The sequence below is a fragment of the Acipenser ruthenus genome, chromosome 10 (assembly GCF_902713425.1).
Source record: "Acipenser ruthenus chromosome 10, fAciRut3.2 maternal haplotype, whole genome shotgun sequence".
Taxonomy (NCBI): Eukaryota; Metazoa; Chordata; class Actinopteri; order Acipenseriformes; family Acipenseridae; genus Acipenser; species Acipenser ruthenus.
The window spans coordinates 47,507,402-47,525,194 of record NC_081198.1 but is presented as its reverse complement, the minus strand read 5'-3'; the positions used below and the strand labels follow the sequence as shown (position 1 = coordinate 47,525,194).

Here is a 17,793-nt window from a genome sequence, read left to right as displayed (position 1 = left end):
AAGTTTGTGGGGAATAATAGCCATTTTCTATACTTTTGAGGCATAAGCAATTAGGACATAACACTTACTACCCAGGAACCAAAAAAAATAAATAATTTGTTACACGGTGTAACAATGATGTCTATTAGCAATTTAGGAAAAAAAAAAATACAATATAAACTACATCTTGGTATGTGTGCATTATCACTGTTGATTATGGCTGATCATTGATAATCCATATCCATACAAAATGAATGATAAAGCTAATTGTTACTTGGGATTATACTCAAAACTATATTGATTTCAGTACAAAAGTGTAACTGTATATAAAACTCTGTGAATACTTTATAACATGTCTTCATAAATTGTGCTTTACATTTCATAGCTGCAGTAGAGTAAATCCAAACCAATGTGACATTAATTTGTAGTTGTAGATCATTTTCTAAAGGGCAATTCAGTATGTATGAATTAAAATAAAAGCATAGTTTGGAACTGCACTCTTTCTCGTCATGTGATTTAATCCCCTCAGTCAGTCGTGAGTGACAGAGTAAATGTCAAACCTCATTTTATGTGAGCATAAAGTAAATTGGTGGGGGGTAGCTTTTGCTAAATCTGCGCCATCCTATTTATTATTATTTATTTATTTATTTATTTATTTATTTATTTATGTAACAAATACTGCCTACAATGAACAGATTGTTTTTTACATAACTGGTTTTATATCCACAGTCTACAAATGAACAGATCAGTGTCAGGCATCTGACATCCGGAGACTGGGAAGTTACTAGAATCCTAGCTTATGATGAAATTCACCAGAAGATGTAAGTGCATTCCTTTAGTTATTCAAAACACTACTACTACGACTACGACTACAACTACTACGACTACTGTGAGGTCGCACTTTTCTGAGCTCCTCACTTCCCCCATTAAAAACTTTAAAAAATAGTTATTTCAACTTTTTATTTTTCAATTCTTTTTATAATTTAGTTTATCTAAAGTAGTAGTGCACCTTTTTAGTTAAAAACATTCTGGTTAAGTTGTTTTATTTTTTAAATAAAACACTTATTTAGTTTGTCCTTTTCTCTCCCTGCACTTGCCTACATAAGCAAGTGCAGGAGAGATTTTTCTTTCTTTGAATTTTCACTCTTTTTTAAAAACACTCTTTTATTAATTCGTTAATTTTACCTTAAAGCTTTTATTTTTGTCTTTTTAGGAAAATTATTTTTATGTAAGTAGCTGTTTTTAGTTTTTAGTAAAAAATCGTTTTGTTTTGAAAAAATCCCCCATCTCTGCTGTGTGCAGAGTGGGGGAAGGGCAGGCAGGGAGCCACAGGCCGTGTGCTCCTTTGTTTGCCCTTGGTTTATTTTTTTGATTTTCTTTTTAGTTTAAAACAATTCTATAGTTTTAGACTTTGATTTCTTTTTGAATTTTCTTTGTACCCCTGCACTATTGTAGTGCAGGGGTGTGTCAACTTGTATTTATTTGTTTATTTAAAAAATAAATAAATAAATACGTTTGTTTGTATTATTAAAAAAAAAAAAAAACACTTTTTGTTTTTTAGTTGTTTTATTTTTATTTTTAGTTTTTGTATGTGTGCCCCTGCACTATTGGAGTGCAGGGGTGTGTGTGTGAATTTTTGTTTGTCTGTTTTAAAAATAAATACATAATTTTGTTTGTTTTTTGGGGAGAAAAAAAAAAAAAAAAAAAAAAAAAAAACTTTTCTGTTCTGTGTGCCCCTGCACTATTGGAGTGCAGGGGTGCGCAATTTGTATTTGTTTTGTTTTGAATTCTTGTTTATTTCTTTGATAAATAAATAAATAAATAAACTAAAATTATGAGTGGGCAAGCTCCACAGGCCCCGACAAAGTGGGCAAAGGTGGCTGCAGGGGAGGCTGCAGCCCCCTTTAAAAACATCACCAGGAGGCACGGGGTCAGGTGCCTCCTGAAGGACTCCCTCTCGATCGAGGGCTTTGTCAAGGCCATGGCCAAGGTGGTGGGGCCATCGGCTATCGTGGCGGCCTCCAAGATGTACGGCAAAGCCGTCTTCTTCCTAAAATCGGAGGCCGCCGCGAACACAGCGATCGAGAGGGGTCTCGCGGTGGCGGGGATGTTTATCCCCGTCGAACCGCTCGCGGGCCTGGGCACAAGGGTCGTCCTCTCAAATGTGCCACCTTTTTTGAGGGACGACCTGCTAAGGCCCCATCTGCAAGCCCTGGGGGAGCTTAAAACAACTATCCACCCCCTCCCCCTGGGCTGCAAAGACCAAGCCTTCCGCCACATCTTGTCCTTCCGCCGCCAGGTGACCATCCACCTGGCGGGGAGGGACACCGCGGAGGGCAGTTTTGTGGTCCCCTTCGAGGGGACCAATTACGTTATCTTTTATTCCTCGGAGGAGGTGCGGTGCTTTCACTGCAAGGAGCTGGGGCACCAGAAAAAGAGGTGCCCCAAGCTCCAGAAAAGCGCAAAGGCACCCGCGCAAGCACCGCACCCCTCCGAGTCCACCTCGCCCCCGGGGCCCTCCAAGAGGCCCGCAGAGAAGGGGGGCAAAAAAGTACCCGCCCCCCTCCCAGTAACATCCGGGGGGGGAAAGGGAGAGAGGGCCCCCGAGGCGGCCGGCCCCTCCGCGCCTCCCGAAAGCGCGCGGGGGGAGAAGGCCGCCGAGTGGACCGTGGTCGCCCGCCGGAAGAAGAAGGTGGCGGCCAGGTCCACCGGGGAGGCCAAGCGGGGGGAGACGAAGCCCGCCGCCGCACCATCTGGCGGTGGGTCAGGGGGAGTCTCAGAGATAGGGACTCCCTCGACGGCACCCCCCGCGAGGCAGGGCGGCAAAGCCGCCCGTAAAACCAAGCACCTCATCCCCGGGTACGATGACAGAAGCGCTGCCGGAGGTGTGCTCCCCGTCGCCGTGGCAGGGCAGGGGACCGCCTCCGGCAGCCTCAGGGGGAAAAGGAAGGCGCAGGCGCGTCTTCCCACGTGTGCGCGCAAGTGCACACGTCTCGGCCTCTTGCTGAGGGTCCCCGGGGGGGCGATGGAGGGCCCCCAAAAAAGAAAGAGACCGCCTCGGCGTCCCCCCTCTACCGGCGACGAGGGCCCCGGCCCTCGTGCTGCCACGGAGGGGGAGAAAGATCCATCTCCCGAGGCGGTCCGGGGCTCCGCAAAAGCAGCGGAGCCCATGGAAGAGGCCCCCGCCGAGAGGCCAAAGGGGAGGGAGGAACCCGCGAGGGCAAAAGAAGCCCTTCGGGTAGATCCCCTCCCCGTCACACCACAGACCTCGGAAGCCGGCCCCGACCCTACCATCGGGGGGCCGGCCGCAGCGGAGGTCGCCGAGGGGGCGCAGGAGGGGCCCCCGAAAGAACAGCTGCCTCGGGCACCGCCTTCCTCCGACGGCGACGCGGGTCCTGAACCCTGTGTTGCCGAGGAGGGGGCGGCGGAACCAGCTCCCGAGGCAGGCGTGGGCTCCGCGGACAACGCGGAGCCCATGCAGGCGACCCCGGCCGAGGGGCAGGAGGGGGGGGGGGAAGAACTACCCCTCCCGGAACAACAGCTGCCTCGGGCTCCAGAGGCAAGCGTGGGCTCCGCGGATAATGCGGAGCCCATGCAGGCGACCCCGGCCGAGGGGCCGGAGGGGGGGGACGAACCACCCCTCCCACAACAAGAACAGCCTCTGGCTCCCGTCTCCGGGGAGGAGGCGGTTTCGGCCCCCGAGGCAAGCGTGGGCTCCGCAGACAACGCGGAGCCCATGCAAGCGACCCCGGCCGAGGGGCCGGAGGGGGGGGACGAACCACCCCTCCCACAACAAGAACTGTCTCGGGCTCCCGCCTCCGTGGAGGAGGCGGATCCAGCTCCCGAGGCAAGCGTGGGCTCCGCAGACAACGCGGAGCCCATGCAAGCGACCCCCGCCGAGGGGTCGGAGGGGGGGGAAGAACCACCCCTCCCGGAACAAGATCTGCCTCAGGCTCCCCTCTCCTGCGGCGACGGGGGTTCCGGCCCTCGTGCCGCCGCGGAGGGGGAGGAGAAAACACCCCCTGAGGCAGAGGCGGGCTCTGAGGAGCCCGCGTTTACATTGGTCTCCGGAGCGCGGAAGGGAGGGGAAGAACCGGAGAGGGCAGAAGGTGGTGCCCTCGTGGTAGATCCCCTCCCCGAAGTGCAACGGGGCCAAGAAACCGGTCCCCGACCCAGCAGCGAGGGGCCGGTTCCAGTCACCGAGGGGGCGCGGGAGGAGCCCCTGAAAAATCAACAACCGGTGACTGATGCGGAGGAAGGGGAAGGACCCGAAAGGGTGTATCCCCTTTCTCTAGGGGAGGGAGGGGAAGGACCCGAGAGGGTGGATCCCCTTCCTTCGAGGGAAGAGGACGGGCCTGAGACCGTGCCTCGGACCTCCAAGGAGGGACCCAGAGCGGGGACGACGAGACCGTCCGGCTCGGCGGTGTACGTCGAGCGACCGTCTGCGCCCCCGAAATCGAGGGTGCAGACGGTCCCCGCCAGGGTCCCTCCGCCGATCTCTCCCGCCGCGTCCCCGGGGGGGGGGGCGCTGGGAGAGTCGGTCAAGATCAAGATCAGACGCAACGCGCTCACCCACCAACGTGAGTGCGTTGTGCTTCTCCACCGCGAGGGGGGCGGTGGAGAACCGGAGGAGCGGGAGGAGGACTCGGAGTCCGCGTGCAGCGTGGGCTCGGAGAGTCTGTCCGCCCCTTCTCCGGACATCCCTGCGGCGGAGCTCCTGGAGTTCCTGGAGGCCACCATCCACCGCAGGGACAAGGTCCAGCTGGCCCTGGACAAATGGGGGGATTTCCAGAGGATCCTCAACTCTGTGAGATCCTTCCTCAGGGCCAGCCACGCCAGCAAAACTTCGGGCACGTGCGTGCACATACGTGCCCGAAAGTTTCACGACCAGTTGGTGAACTTCGGGAGATCTCAGGATCTCCCGTGAGTGTCGCCAACTCCTCCTGACAGAGGACCATGTATCGCATCGGGACCGTGAACGTCAACGGATGCAAGGACCATTTCCGCAGGGCCCAGGTAATCTCCTTTCTGAAAAAGGGGGGTTACTCTGTGTGCTTCCTGCAGGAAACACACTCCACTCCGCAGGCCGAGGCCAACTGGCTGCTGGAGTGGGGGGGGAGGGTGTCGTTCAGCCACCTCACCGAGTCATCTTGTGGGGTGGCGACGCTCTTCTCCGGGTCCTTTGTTCCCACGGTGCTCGATGTGGTCAACGTCGTGCCGGGCCGTCTGTTGCACCACCGGATCCGGGACGGGGACGCTACCGTTCACCTGGTGAACGCGTACGCTCCGTCCTCGGGTCCGGCGAGGGTCCAGTTCTTCCGCCGGATGTCGAACCACCTGAACACCATCGGCGCCGACGAGCTCGTGGTCCTCGGGGGTGACTTCAACTGCACCCTCGAGGCCGCGGACCGGGTGGGGCGCGAGCCCTACCCGCTCTCGTCGGCCGCCCTGAGAGAGCTGATCGCTCGGCTCTCTCTGGTCGACATCTGGCGGTGGCAGCACCCGGACGCCTCGGCCTTCACCTTCACCAGGGTGAGGGAGGGGCGGGTGTCTCAGTCCCGGATTGACAGGTTCTACGTGTCGCGGAACCACGCTCATTGCGTTCGCGCCTCCGACATCAGGCCGGCGCCGTTCACGGACCACAACCTGGTGGCCGTGACGGTGGCCGTGGTGCCAGCTAGGCATTTCTCTGCCTACTGGCACTTCAACAACAGCCTGTTGGAGGACGAGCGCTTTGAGCGGTCTTTCCGGGACTTTTGGACGGTCTGGCACGGCAGGCGATCTCGCTTCCCCACCTGGCGTCAGTGGTGGGACGTGGGGAAAGCGCAGATCAAGGTCCTCTGTCAGGAGTACACGAGGGGCGCGAGCAGGCGGAGGGACTCGCGGATCGAGCGGCTGGAAAGGGAGCTGCTCGGTCTGGAGAGCCGCCTGGCTCGCGGGGACCAACTCGAGCAGAGCGCGTACGAGGAGAAGAAGTGCACCCTGCGGGACCTGCAGCTCCAGCGGTCCCGGGGGGCGTTTGTGCGCTCGCGCGTCCAGTTCCTCCGGGAGATGGACCGCGGCACACACTTCTTCTACGCGTTGGAGAAAAAGAAGGGAGACCGCAAGAACATCACCTGCCTCCTGGCGGACGACGGCTCCCTTCTGACGGATCCGGAGAGCGTGAACGAGAGGGCCAGGGCCTTCTACTCGGCCCTCTTCTCTCCGGATCCCGTCGACTCCGACGCGTGCAGGGTTCTGTGGGATGGGCTTCCCACGGTCGGCGAGGGCGTTCGGGACGAGTTCGAGGGCCAGCTGACCCTGGCCGAGCTCTCCGACGCCCTCAGTCAGATGCCCTATAACAAATCGCCGGGCATCGACGGGCTGACCGTGGAGTTCTACAAGAAGTTTTGGGACTTGCTGGGGCCCGCCTTTGCGCGGGTCCTGGCGGAAGCCTACGAGACCGGGGAGATGCCCCTTTCGATGAGGCGGGCGGTCATCACGCTCCTGCCCAAGAAGGGGGATCTCCGCTGCCTAAAGAACTGGCGCCCGGTCTCGCTGCTATGCACGGACTACAAAATCGTGGCCAAGGCCGCCTCCCTGAGGCTCAAGTCCGTGCTGGCAGACGTGATCCACCCCGACCAGTCCTACACGGTCCCGAACCGGACGATTTTCGATAACATCTTTCTGGTTCGGGACCTCCTGCACTACTGCAGGAGGACCGGTCGGTCGGTCGCCTTCCTGTCGCTGGATCAGGAGAAGGCGTTCGACCGGGTGGATCACGGGTATCTCTTCGGAACCCTGCGAGCATTCGGATTCGGGCCGCGCTTTGTCGGCCTGTTCCGGATGCTGTACGCCTCTGCCGAGTGCCTCGTAAAGGTTAACTGGTCCCTGACCGCGCCCCTCGCGTTCAGGAGAGGAGTGCGTCAGGGCTGCCCTCTGTCCGGACAACTGTACGCGCTGTGCATCGAGCCCTTCCTCTGCCTCCTTCGCAGGAGGCTCACGGGGTTGGCGCTCGGCGCGCCGGACACGAGGGTGGTCCTGTCGGCCTACGCCGACGACGTGCTCCTGGTGGCCTCCGACCCGGTTGACCTGGAGAGGATGCGGAGCTGCCAGAGCGTCTACTCTGCCGCTTCCTCTGCCAGGATCAACTGGGACAAGTGCTCCAGGTTACTGGTGGGTCCCTGGCGGGTGGACTCCCTCCCTGTCGCGCTCCAGCAGTTCAAGTGGAGCGCGGACAGTTTCAAATATCTGGGAGTCCACCTGAGCCCCGCGGAGACCTCGGTCGCAGCCAACTGGGTGGAGTTGGAGGACAAGGTGGCTGCTCGGCTGAGGTCGTGGTCGGGTCTGCTGAGACTGCTTTCCTTCAGGGGACGGGCTTTAGTGATTAACCAACTGGTGGCGTCGATGCTTTGGCATCGACTCACCGTCCTGAGCCCGCCCCCTGAGTTTGTGTCCAGGGTCCAGAGGAAGCTGACGGACTTCTTCTGGGCCGGAAAGCACTGGGTCTCTGCGGCGGTTCTGAGCCTCCCTCTGGCCGAGGGAGGCCAAGGGTTGGTGTGCATCAAGAGCCAGGTGCACACCTTCCGCCTCCAGACGCTGCAGAGATTCCTCTACGCAGACCCGGCCCCGCAGTGGTGCACGCTGGTGTCGCTTTTGTTACGCCAGCTGCACGACCTGGGCTACGACCGGCAGCTCTTTTGGATCGACCTCCGGGGAATCCGTCTCCCCGAGCTGCCGGTCTTTTACCAGGACCTGCTCAGGACCCGGAGCATGTTTTCTATCGGCCGAGACGCCGTTCCGACCGAGGGCGAGGTACTCCTGCTGGAGCCCCTGCTGCACAACCCCCACCTGGGTGCGCAGGCGTTGGAGTCCCCCTCGGTGCGGCGCGCGCTGATCTCGGCCAAGGTGACCAGAGTCTGGGATCTCCTGGATCGCGAGCGGTCCGAGTGGCTGACCCCCGAGTCGCTCGTCGCCAGGGCGGCTCGGGCGACCGTCAGGACGGCCGGCCGCGCGATCCGGGAGTGCAAAGCAGCGTTGCACCCAGACTCTGTCAGGTATCTCGAGGGAGTTCTCAGGACCGGGGAGCCATCTTCCATCCCCCCCCCTGCCCCCGGCTCTCCGGTCCTGCTGATCGAACCCAAGGCCCGAGCCCCCCCTCGGCCTCCCCTCGAGAACAACCTGAGCAGGATCTCGCAGTTCTCCTCGACGCCCCTCCGATCGGCGTCGAGGAGGACCCTGTACGCGATGACGCTCCACACCCTCCACTTCCTCGCCCTCGTCTCCCGCCGAGACACCGCTTGGCGGGAGACCCTCCGACCACCGGAGGGCGTCGGTCCCCAGTGGGAGGCCCTGTACTCCCCGCTGGTCTCCAGGGGAGCTGGGGACTTGGGGTGGAGGGTCCTGCACGGAGCGCTCGCGTCAGGAGAGATCCTGCGTCACTTTACCGACTCGGACGCCGCATGCCCTTTCTGCGGTCAGTCCGAGTCGGTAAGCCACATTTATTTTTTGTGCGCCAGGCTGCAGCCGTTTTTCCTTTTATTGAAAAACCTTTTGCTGCAGTTCTGGCTGCATTTCTCCCCAACCCTCCTCATTTTCGGGCACCCTGTTCATGGCTCCACCAAGAAGAGGGACCTCCTCGTGAATCTGCTCCTGGCTCTTGCTAAACTGGCAATTTACAAGACCAGGAAGCGTAAGATGATCGGGGAGGGTCTCTTTGACTGTGGGGCCATGTTCAGGGCCCTTGTCCGATCCCGGGTTAAGTTGGAGCACGCCCACGCGGAGTCTGCTGGCGACATGACATCTTTTGTCGACCAGTGGGCTCTAGGGGGCGTGCTCTGCACCACCTCCCCTTTGGATTTGAAAATTTAATTTACAGCTCTTTTTGACCGGTTCCTCATTTAATTTAGTTAAGGTTCGTCTTTTTTAGCACCCATAAAGGGTGCTAATTAGTATTTTTGTCCAGCTGTCTGTGGATAGCTGGTGTAGTTTTGCATACGATCCTTAAATAGGACTACTACTACTAATAATAATAATAATAATAATAATAATAATAATAATAATAATAATAATAATAATAATAACATTAAGCAAGTAGAATTACAGTTTTGTTGATGTTTTATCTGCAGCATATCTGTTTATATCTCACTGATACCTTGGAATCAACACAGTAAATGTTGCAATAATGGCATTAACGTAAAACCAAGATGTCTACCTATGACTTTTCTACATTTTGCCACTGTTGTAATGAATTATGATCGATTTGATTTTTAACAGTGACAAATCACCTATTTTGTTTTGTTAATATTTAGCTATTTCATAAGTACTGAAGATTCTCCAAGAAAAAGACAATTATACAGGTAACTGAGCTAAATGCAGCCTGCTTCCTCTTTGATTTTCTTCTCAATACATACTGTAAGTCTGCCATCCTTTTGTTTATTATGAGCATCCATGCATTACATACATGCCTATGTCCTGATGAACTGATATTTTGTTATTTTAATTGGAGATTTACTGTATTCCTGAATCACCAGAGACAGCACATGCATGCTTATTTTTTCGCAGTGTTTCTACAGTTGGCTTGTTTCCTCGCCATTGTCTGAGCTGTGAATTGAACAAGCCCCAGTGTACATACTTCAGTGCTGACATCAGTCCCAGTAATCAGCACTTCATCTTGCACTGTAAAGGTAGGACAGCCCATTTATATCTCTGTTAATTTATGGTATTGTGGCTCAATAGTTCATTTTTTAACCCAATCCAGCACAGAGATTGACGTTTTGGGCTGATCTAAAAGCTTGCATTGCTTCCCAACCATTTCCAAAGTGTGGACAATAATGATCATTTTGAGACTTTAAAAGCTGCAGGGACACTGTACAGTACACTTGTCATTTAACTTACGCATCTTTTAAAAGCACTTACTACCATTTCTAGGGATAATTACTTTTTCCAAAGTTAATTATTCATATTTGTTAATGAACCGATAATCACCATGTGAAGTCATTTACTTTCCTAATTCCAGTTCATGTGCCACAGTTACAAATTATGGTAATTAAATATTCCATTTGAAAATAATTATTTAAAAAAAAAAGTAATTAAAGTAGAATAAGCATAATGGACCTACTTTATGATAGTGTTAGCGTTCTTACGCATTTGATGCACGCAATATACAAAAGCCAAGGTCACAGCTTTAGTTATTAATGTGTTGTTGTTGTACTGCATTTGGTTTGTTACATGCAGCTATACCATACCGTATACTTAATATAATTTGCAGCTTGAAACTATATAAAACTATTTTGTCTCCATAGTGCGCTATTGCTATGTGGATTGTCATATCGTTTTAAGAGTTTGGTCTTGAGCTTACATCTGTTACTTAATTCTGCATGATAAAAAGTCTCTAAAGGGGCCTTCAGCATTCATTATTGATATCCGTGTCAAAGAGTTTGAGATCATTGTTGTTAAACACGGCTAAAGGTTAGACATCTGAATATGGGCAAGCATCACAGTTTAAACATTACAGTATAAAAGTCAATGTAAAACACCATTCCGCCCTGTTAGCCCTCCTGTAGACACGTGCCATGCCACCTCCTGTAGAGCTCTAATTGATGTGAGGTTTTGTCTGTTTAAGTATCTTTAAAGGGAATGGTTTGATTGAGCACATTTAATTAAACATTGTTAATCTCACTGATTCTTGTCTTATCAGCAAGCCTCATTGCCTAATCCTACTGGTGGCAATAGCTAAACTAAATTCAAATTAAAACACACTTTTATAGTTAATGAACAATATTTAAACCCTTTGTCACTCAAAGGAAACGAGTCAGTGTGAGAAAACAGTCAGAAATTATTCATGATATTGGAATTTTCCTCGGAAAATCTGCTGACAGACTGACCGACTGCAACAACATTAGATTGCTTTTTGTATAGCACTGTAATACCTTTTGCATTGGAGATCCCTAGGTAGTATATATATATATATATATATATATATATATATATATATATATATATATATATATATATATATATATATATATAAATATATATATATATATATATATATGAGAAATATTAGATCCATAGATCCATAACAGTAAAATACACTTTTTGATATATTTGATATCCCAAGCCTATATTACTGGCTCTTTCATTGATAGTTGTGGTGTTGGGATTTAACATTTCATGTCAAGGACAGGTTGTAAATCCACAGATTAAATGTGTTTTCAGTGTAGTCCAAATTGTCGAATGATCTTCCCTTAACCACCTCTGAATCGGGCCCAGATCCACAGTCACAGGCTCTGTTGGTATCAGTAGTCCTGTGGTCTTAAATGCATTTTACAAGTTGTGTAAAATACCATTTTTAGAGAAGGATGTCGTTTTTTGATATTCATATAATTTATCTTTCTTTTTTTTTTTTTTTGCTTAGGTCCAGGAATTCCAGTTGTCACTTTACACAGCATGAATAACCCTAAAAGTAAGCATCACTTATAATTTAAAAACATTGTATTATTATTATTATTATTAGTAGTAGTAGTAGTAGTAGTAGTAGTAGTAGTAGTAGTAGTAGTAGTAGAATGCTTTTAAAATACAATTTTGTTTAAAATAATTGTTTTGTTTGGATGAAGTAAATTGATATTTTATCTTTCATTTTTGTTCTTGTTTTTGTTTTGTTTTTTGTACGAGGGGCAACCGAAATTTAATTTGGGGAAAATAGGTATCCATAGCTACATGCTGTATGGCAGTTTTGTAATGAATAAGTTATTGATTTTTCTGCACATTGAAAAGCTGGGTTTCTCAAATTGATAGTCTGTGGTAGCAAATCCTGCTTACTTAAAATTTATAAATGTCTCTCTCTCTCTCTCTCTCTCTCTCTCTCTCTCTCTCTCTCTCTCGTAGATTACTACATGCTTGAAAATAACACTTTACTTAAGGAAGCAATGAGAGAAAAACATATTCAACAGTCAGAGTTCAGAGTTGTTTCCACTAAAGACTTTGGTAATCACATATTTTACATTTAAATACCCAATATGTAGAGTTCCTGTTTAGTAAATGTAATGGGTTTTAATTGTTTCTTTAGGGTAGATTCTGTTAAAATAGTCCCCTTTGTGTCTGAGCATTGCTCTCACACATTATTCAATCATGTCCTTCTTTAGAGCTGCCTCTGAAATTATCATATCCAGTGGACTTCTCTGAATCACAGCGCTATGGTCTGCTCTTTCTTGTGTAGGTATTCTGTTTTGTAATTTATGTATTTAACATTGCATAGCAAATTATTGAAAGCTGGACAATCTAAAATGTTACATCATTTCTATTCTAAGTACCATTTCAAATACATCAATACGTTGATTTGATTCATATATTTTTCAAACCACAACAACTGAACAGTACCACAATATAAAATAAAAAGGCTTTAAATACACAACAGATGTGTAGCCAATGGTATATGTATTATCAGTCTAAAACAAACTGTACTACAGTATATGTTTATTATTCTTTGCCATTTTACACCTTTAAGTAAATTGTAATAGTTTTCTACATGTCTAATTGAAGAAAGTCAGTCAATATGAATGTCTTTTCTCTGTGCATGCTGCTGTTTGTAGTGATGCAGCTCCCAGCAGCCAGCTGGTAACAGACAGGTTTCTCCTTGACTGGGACTCGGTGCTTGTCAGCTCTCATGATGTCATCGTGGCTCGCTTTGATGGCAGGGGAAGTGGCTTCCAGGGGGAGCGGGTCCTGCAGGCAGTCCATCAGCAGTTAGGAATCGTCGACGTACAGGATCAAATAGCAGCTATAGAGTGTGTATGAGTGTTTTGTTTTGTTTTTTGTTTTGTTGTTAAGAGTATGATGTGACTACTTTTGTATTGTGTAGCCTGTTTGTATAGTATACACAACAGAACAATAGTAACCCACTAAATAGAGAATGGCAGACAGTGGGCAGGGCTTGCATAAAATAAAAAAAAACAGACACCAAATATTATTATTATTATTATTATTATTATTATTATTATTATTATTTATGTATTTATTATTATTAATGTGTATTGTTACAGATACTTAAAGAAACTGCCTTACATTGATCCTGACAGGATTGGGATCTTTGGAAAGGTAACACGTCATCTTGTGTACATTTGGGGGGAAACCCTAACACACTTGGCTTTCTTCAGTTCATCTGCAGTTACCATGGAAACTGGGGGATTATGTGTTATTCCTTTACCTCAAAACAAAAACTTGCAGCTCAAAAAGTACTTGAACAGACTGAAAGCTTGTAAATGCATCAAGCAAATCTTACCTTGTCCTGTACACAGCTCTAAACGTGATGTTGTTTCAAATGCTTCACTGTAATAAACGTAATACAGTAATAAAAGGGAGTCATAGGAGATCAGTGTTTGTATCTTGTAAAGCTAATGGGAAAACACTGCATTAATAAATTCATATAGAAATACATGATATAAATAATACGAATTGCTGATGGGGCATGCACAGTTGTGATGATAGTAGGTATCTAATTACATTACTCTACCAGCTTACTTCACATGCAGCCCTTCTGAGCTGATAAGTTGTCTTCATTAGCAAAACTCATTTTGAATTTAATTTATCGCCGTGAACTGTTTTCGAAACTACTGATTAACTGGTTGTTTGAATAAAATGAGACGATTAAATGTACTTCCATTATACTTTAACATAACTGTTATAATTTCTGATGCACAATAATTGCATATTTTCCAGGGTTATGGTGGATACATTACATTAATGATGCTCAAATCAACTGATGAGCTTAAGTGTACAGTTGCAATGTCACCAGTAACAGAATGGAAATTATATGGTAAGTAAACACATCCGTTCAGTTGTGTATTTGTTTTAAATGGCTTGTGAAATCTTGGAAGCAGGTTCCATTCCTCTGGTGAATTGATTCATGTGCAAGAATCTGTGCAATTTCATGATCTAGTTTGGAGTGAAGATCAGGAATCTAGATTTGGTTTCCTAATATCCTGTCTTCTCTATTGGATTTTCTTCCATGACATTAACTGAAAAACACTCACATTGCATCATTGTAGTTCACACAATAGCCTGGTAAAAGCTAATGAGTAAAATTAATGGAATAATCCTGTAAACCTATCCTCTAATGCATTGCCATTTACTGCAATAAAAGGAAATTGCTTATTCTCAGCCACTTCCATCTTGGAAGTGCTTTCTTAGATTTGCTAGGATTTTTTGCTTTCCCAAACAGTGCCTGATTGAGGGGTTTGTGTGAAGGACTGACTGGTGAGCGCATGAGTCATAATTATTATTATTATTATTTTTACATAGCATCTGCATTTTCTGAGAGATACCTTGGCTTACCATCAAAAGAAGAAAGTTTTTATCAAGTAAGTTTTCTGATGAATTTGGTTTCCAGTGGACTACTACACCATAGCTGTTAATGTTATTGCACATGTACTGTACTGTAGATCACTTAATTATAATTAATTATTAATCCCCGTTGGTACGAATATCCCCAGCTACAGGGATATAGTGGAGGCCAGAGTATGTCTGTCACATGTTCTTAAAAGTTAAAGGAACCCCTGTTTATTTACCATATAGCCCATTCCAATAAACTAAATATATAACAGTGGCCTGAGGTTGTGTTCTATTTCAGAATTGCTAGGATAGATCTCACCAGTGATTTTTTTTTCTTCTTAAGATTTCCAGCGTGCTTCACAATGTGCAGGGCTTGAAAGAAAAGAATGTGATGTTAATACACGGAACAGCAGACGGTGGGTAGAATCATTACATTTCCAGAAAAATAACCCCGCAGTACTTGTAATATAATGCTCTACCAACTTCAGCTACAACTGCTGATATGCAGAAACTTGACATTATGGCACATATTTACTTTGCACAACGAGAGAGAATTTTAATCTGTAATACAGTTATACAATATTATATTAAAAGCAAATGTTCTGAAACCTTCATGTGACAAATGATATGAATTTATTGACTTTTGTGTTCTGTTTCTTTCTTTCAGCCAATATACATTTCCAACACTCAGCAGAACTGATTAAGCACTTAATAAAAGCTGGTGCAAACTACACTATGCAGGTACGTGTCATAATGCACTGTAAATACAGACACGTTTCAGGCATGTTAGTCAAATAGACAACCCTACTTATAAATGCATACACCCTACAGGTTGACATCAAAACAGCTTGCTGCAGGATTCACACAATACAGTATCTCTTTATTATCATTAATGGATAACATTTTGGAGTACCTCTGTACTTGTGAGACGAGTTTCTTAAAATGTTTGCATACATCTGAAGAGGACATGATTGTCTTTTCAAGAATACAAAGATATTTAGCAGTCAAGGGATATGAATGGAGTAAAACACAGAATATATGCCCCGAGAGAGAGAGAGAGAGAGAGAGAGAGAGAGAGAGAGAGAGAGAGATCAGAAATCTGGTTTAACATCTTTTTTCTTCAACAGATATACCCTGACGAAGGACATTTTCTATCAGAGAGAAGCAGACAGCACCTCTACAGTACACTCATTACATACTTCAGAGAATGTCTTAAGGAAGACACTTTATTACTACCAGAGGAGCCAGAAGAGGAGGAATAGGTCAGGAGGCCATTGGCATTGGAGGACGTTATAATGTATTTCTGTAATGACTACTGGAGCCTTGGAGGCTCTGAACCAAGCATTAGCTAGAAATGACTGTTGGAGTGCAGCTGCTGCTGGATTTATATGAGTGGAACAGCAACAATCTGGATTTCACATATCAGGCCCATCTTAACCTTCAAATCAGAAGTCTCTTTTGGGAGGGCACAGGTCTGCTACTTGTTCCACTGAGAATTTCGTTTTACACACATAGTTAAGTGCATGGTTATTTTGTTTAGCTTCACCGTTTTTCTCATGTAAATATTTGTTGTAGTAGCAGTTCAAATCAAATGATGTATCATTTTCCCTTTTGTATAAATGCACAATGAAATCCTACACCTACCTAGTCAGAAATGCAAATTCAATGTTACTGTGATACCTAAAAACAAGTGCAATTCCTTCACAACCCATACTCGCATTCACCCAATAAAGATACAGTATTTTATACAATACCGCTGTGTAGGTCTGTCTGTATAATAGTCTTATTTCCTTTTTTCTGTCCAGTGAACTGAACAATAAGCCTTGCATTAATCCCTTTACTTATAGAGAGTAATATCTATGTACTATATTTGTAAGAGATGGACTGGAGAGGTATCCAAATGATGGCCTTCCCTCTAAGTTATAAACATAAATGCCTAAAATCATTACAGATGGTCAGGCATGATGTGACACTAGCGTTCAGTAAAAGACCCATCGCATAGGATTCCATTGTAATTATTGCATGGTAACTGTGGAAATAATGAATGCTAACACTGAACAAAATACCAAAAAAAATCATCACGATTCTAATCATGACTAATCATTTACTTATGTGGCTTTTTCTTCTTTTTTAAAGCCGCAATAAGGGTAACAGTGTCACAGTTAGCAATTAATCCAGCTAAATACTTTTTTTTATTTTTACTTTTTTATAGAATAAATATTGTTACTCGTGTAGTTTTGTATTAAAGAAGGAATATGTTTTCTGCTGTGAGGTGGAGAATCATTGATTTTTTTTTTTAAATTATGCATTTGAAATCTGAAAGGGTGTTATTAAAAAAGTATGCATTTTTTATTTAAATTAAAGGGTACATAAGGACCTTTTTATTTTATTGTGTTACATGTTCCCATGTGTTGCTACAACTGTTTACATAAGGTGTGTGTATTGTTTTAATTGGGTTTTTTTTTACATTTTGACTACTTTTTTAAACTTTTAAATTGCATTCCCAGCCTCAAGATGGCTTCCCATGTACCTGCATGGACCTCTCAGAACTACATTTCCCATCATCCTCCTGCTCACATATGTAACAGATGGGGTGCGTTCACGACACGCAGACTTTCGTCATTCTGAACAGAATCGGAGCAAGTAGCCAATGAATTTTCAGAATCTTTGCAGAATCTGCGCAGACTTAGCAAAGTCTGCCTCTCGTGAACGCACCCATGGATTTACCAGTGGAGGATGATGGGAAATGTAGATCTGAGAGGTCCATGCAGGTACATGGGAAGCCATCTTGAGGCAGGGAATGCAATTTAAAAGTTTAAAAAAGTGGTCAAAATGTAAAAAAAAAACAAAAAAAAAACAATACACACACATTATGTAAACAGTTGTAGCAACACATGGGAACATGTAACACAATAAAATAAAAAGGTCCTTATGTACCCTTTAAGTAACTTATAAGGAAGTCTCAACATGAAATAATAAAACCATTATAAAAATGTTATTTTAAAATAAATTTTACAGTGTAGATATTTCCAATAGTTAACAAAAAAAGGAGAGAATTATAAAAGAATAAAACATCAAGGTATGGCTAAAGAAAAACAATAAAGACAATGCAAATAAAAATGTGCCTAGAGCAAAACTATTAGTTGTATACAAAATGTTATGGATACCACTATACAGACAACTTTAAACACAGACTAGAGAAAAGTGACAATATGAAGAAACCCAGTACAGTACATTAAACAGTCAGAAGGTTAGGATTAGTTACAAATAGACCATTTTAAAAGCATTATTAATAGTGTAAAAATCATTGCTGTGCATAAGAAAAAATGTAGGATACTAAACTAGGTGATCTTTACATCAGTTTTGTGTTCAATTAAAATATGGTTGGCACATTAAGTTCTGTCAGTTTTGATAACTTGGGGGAAATGATGTGAACTGCAGTCAGTATCACAACCCTTTTATTTGTGTCACTTACAATTGATAAAGAAAGAAAGATGTGTCCTT

The 17,793-nt window shown here is 46.0% G+C and overlaps 1 protein-coding gene across 2 annotated transcripts in view; it reads left to right on the top strand.

Moving 5' to 3' along the window:
• Positions 1-16,068, top strand: part of LOC117412417 (inactive dipeptidyl peptidase 10-like) — a 182,163-nt gene extending 166,095 nt beyond the window's left edge. The window contains exons 14-26 of one of the 2 annotated variants that reach the window (XM_034020830.3): positions 709-800; positions 9,270-9,317; positions 9,523-9,644; positions 11,378-11,425; positions 11,848-11,946; positions 12,105-12,174; positions 12,552-12,746; positions 13,002-13,056; positions 13,678-13,774; positions 14,260-14,318; positions 14,633-14,705; positions 14,957-15,030; positions 15,417-16,068. In XM_034020830.3, the coding sequence (XP_033876721.3) occupies positions 709-800; positions 9,270-9,317; positions 9,523-9,644; positions 11,378-11,425; positions 11,848-11,946; positions 12,105-12,174; positions 12,552-12,746; positions 13,002-13,056; positions 13,678-13,774; positions 14,260-14,318; positions 14,633-14,705; positions 14,957-15,030; positions 15,417-15,551 (1,167 nt within the window). In that variant the 3' untranslated portion in view covers positions 15,552-16,068. The remainder of the gene's footprint in view (positions 1-708; positions 801-9,269; positions 9,318-9,522; positions 9,645-11,377; positions 11,426-11,847; positions 11,947-12,104; positions 12,175-12,551; positions 12,747-13,001; positions 13,057-13,677; positions 13,775-14,259; positions 14,319-14,632; positions 14,706-14,956; positions 15,031-15,416) is intronic. The other variant, XM_034020839.3, reaches the window with a different exon arrangement.
• The last annotated feature ends 1,725 nt before the right edge of the window (positions 16,069-17,793 follow it).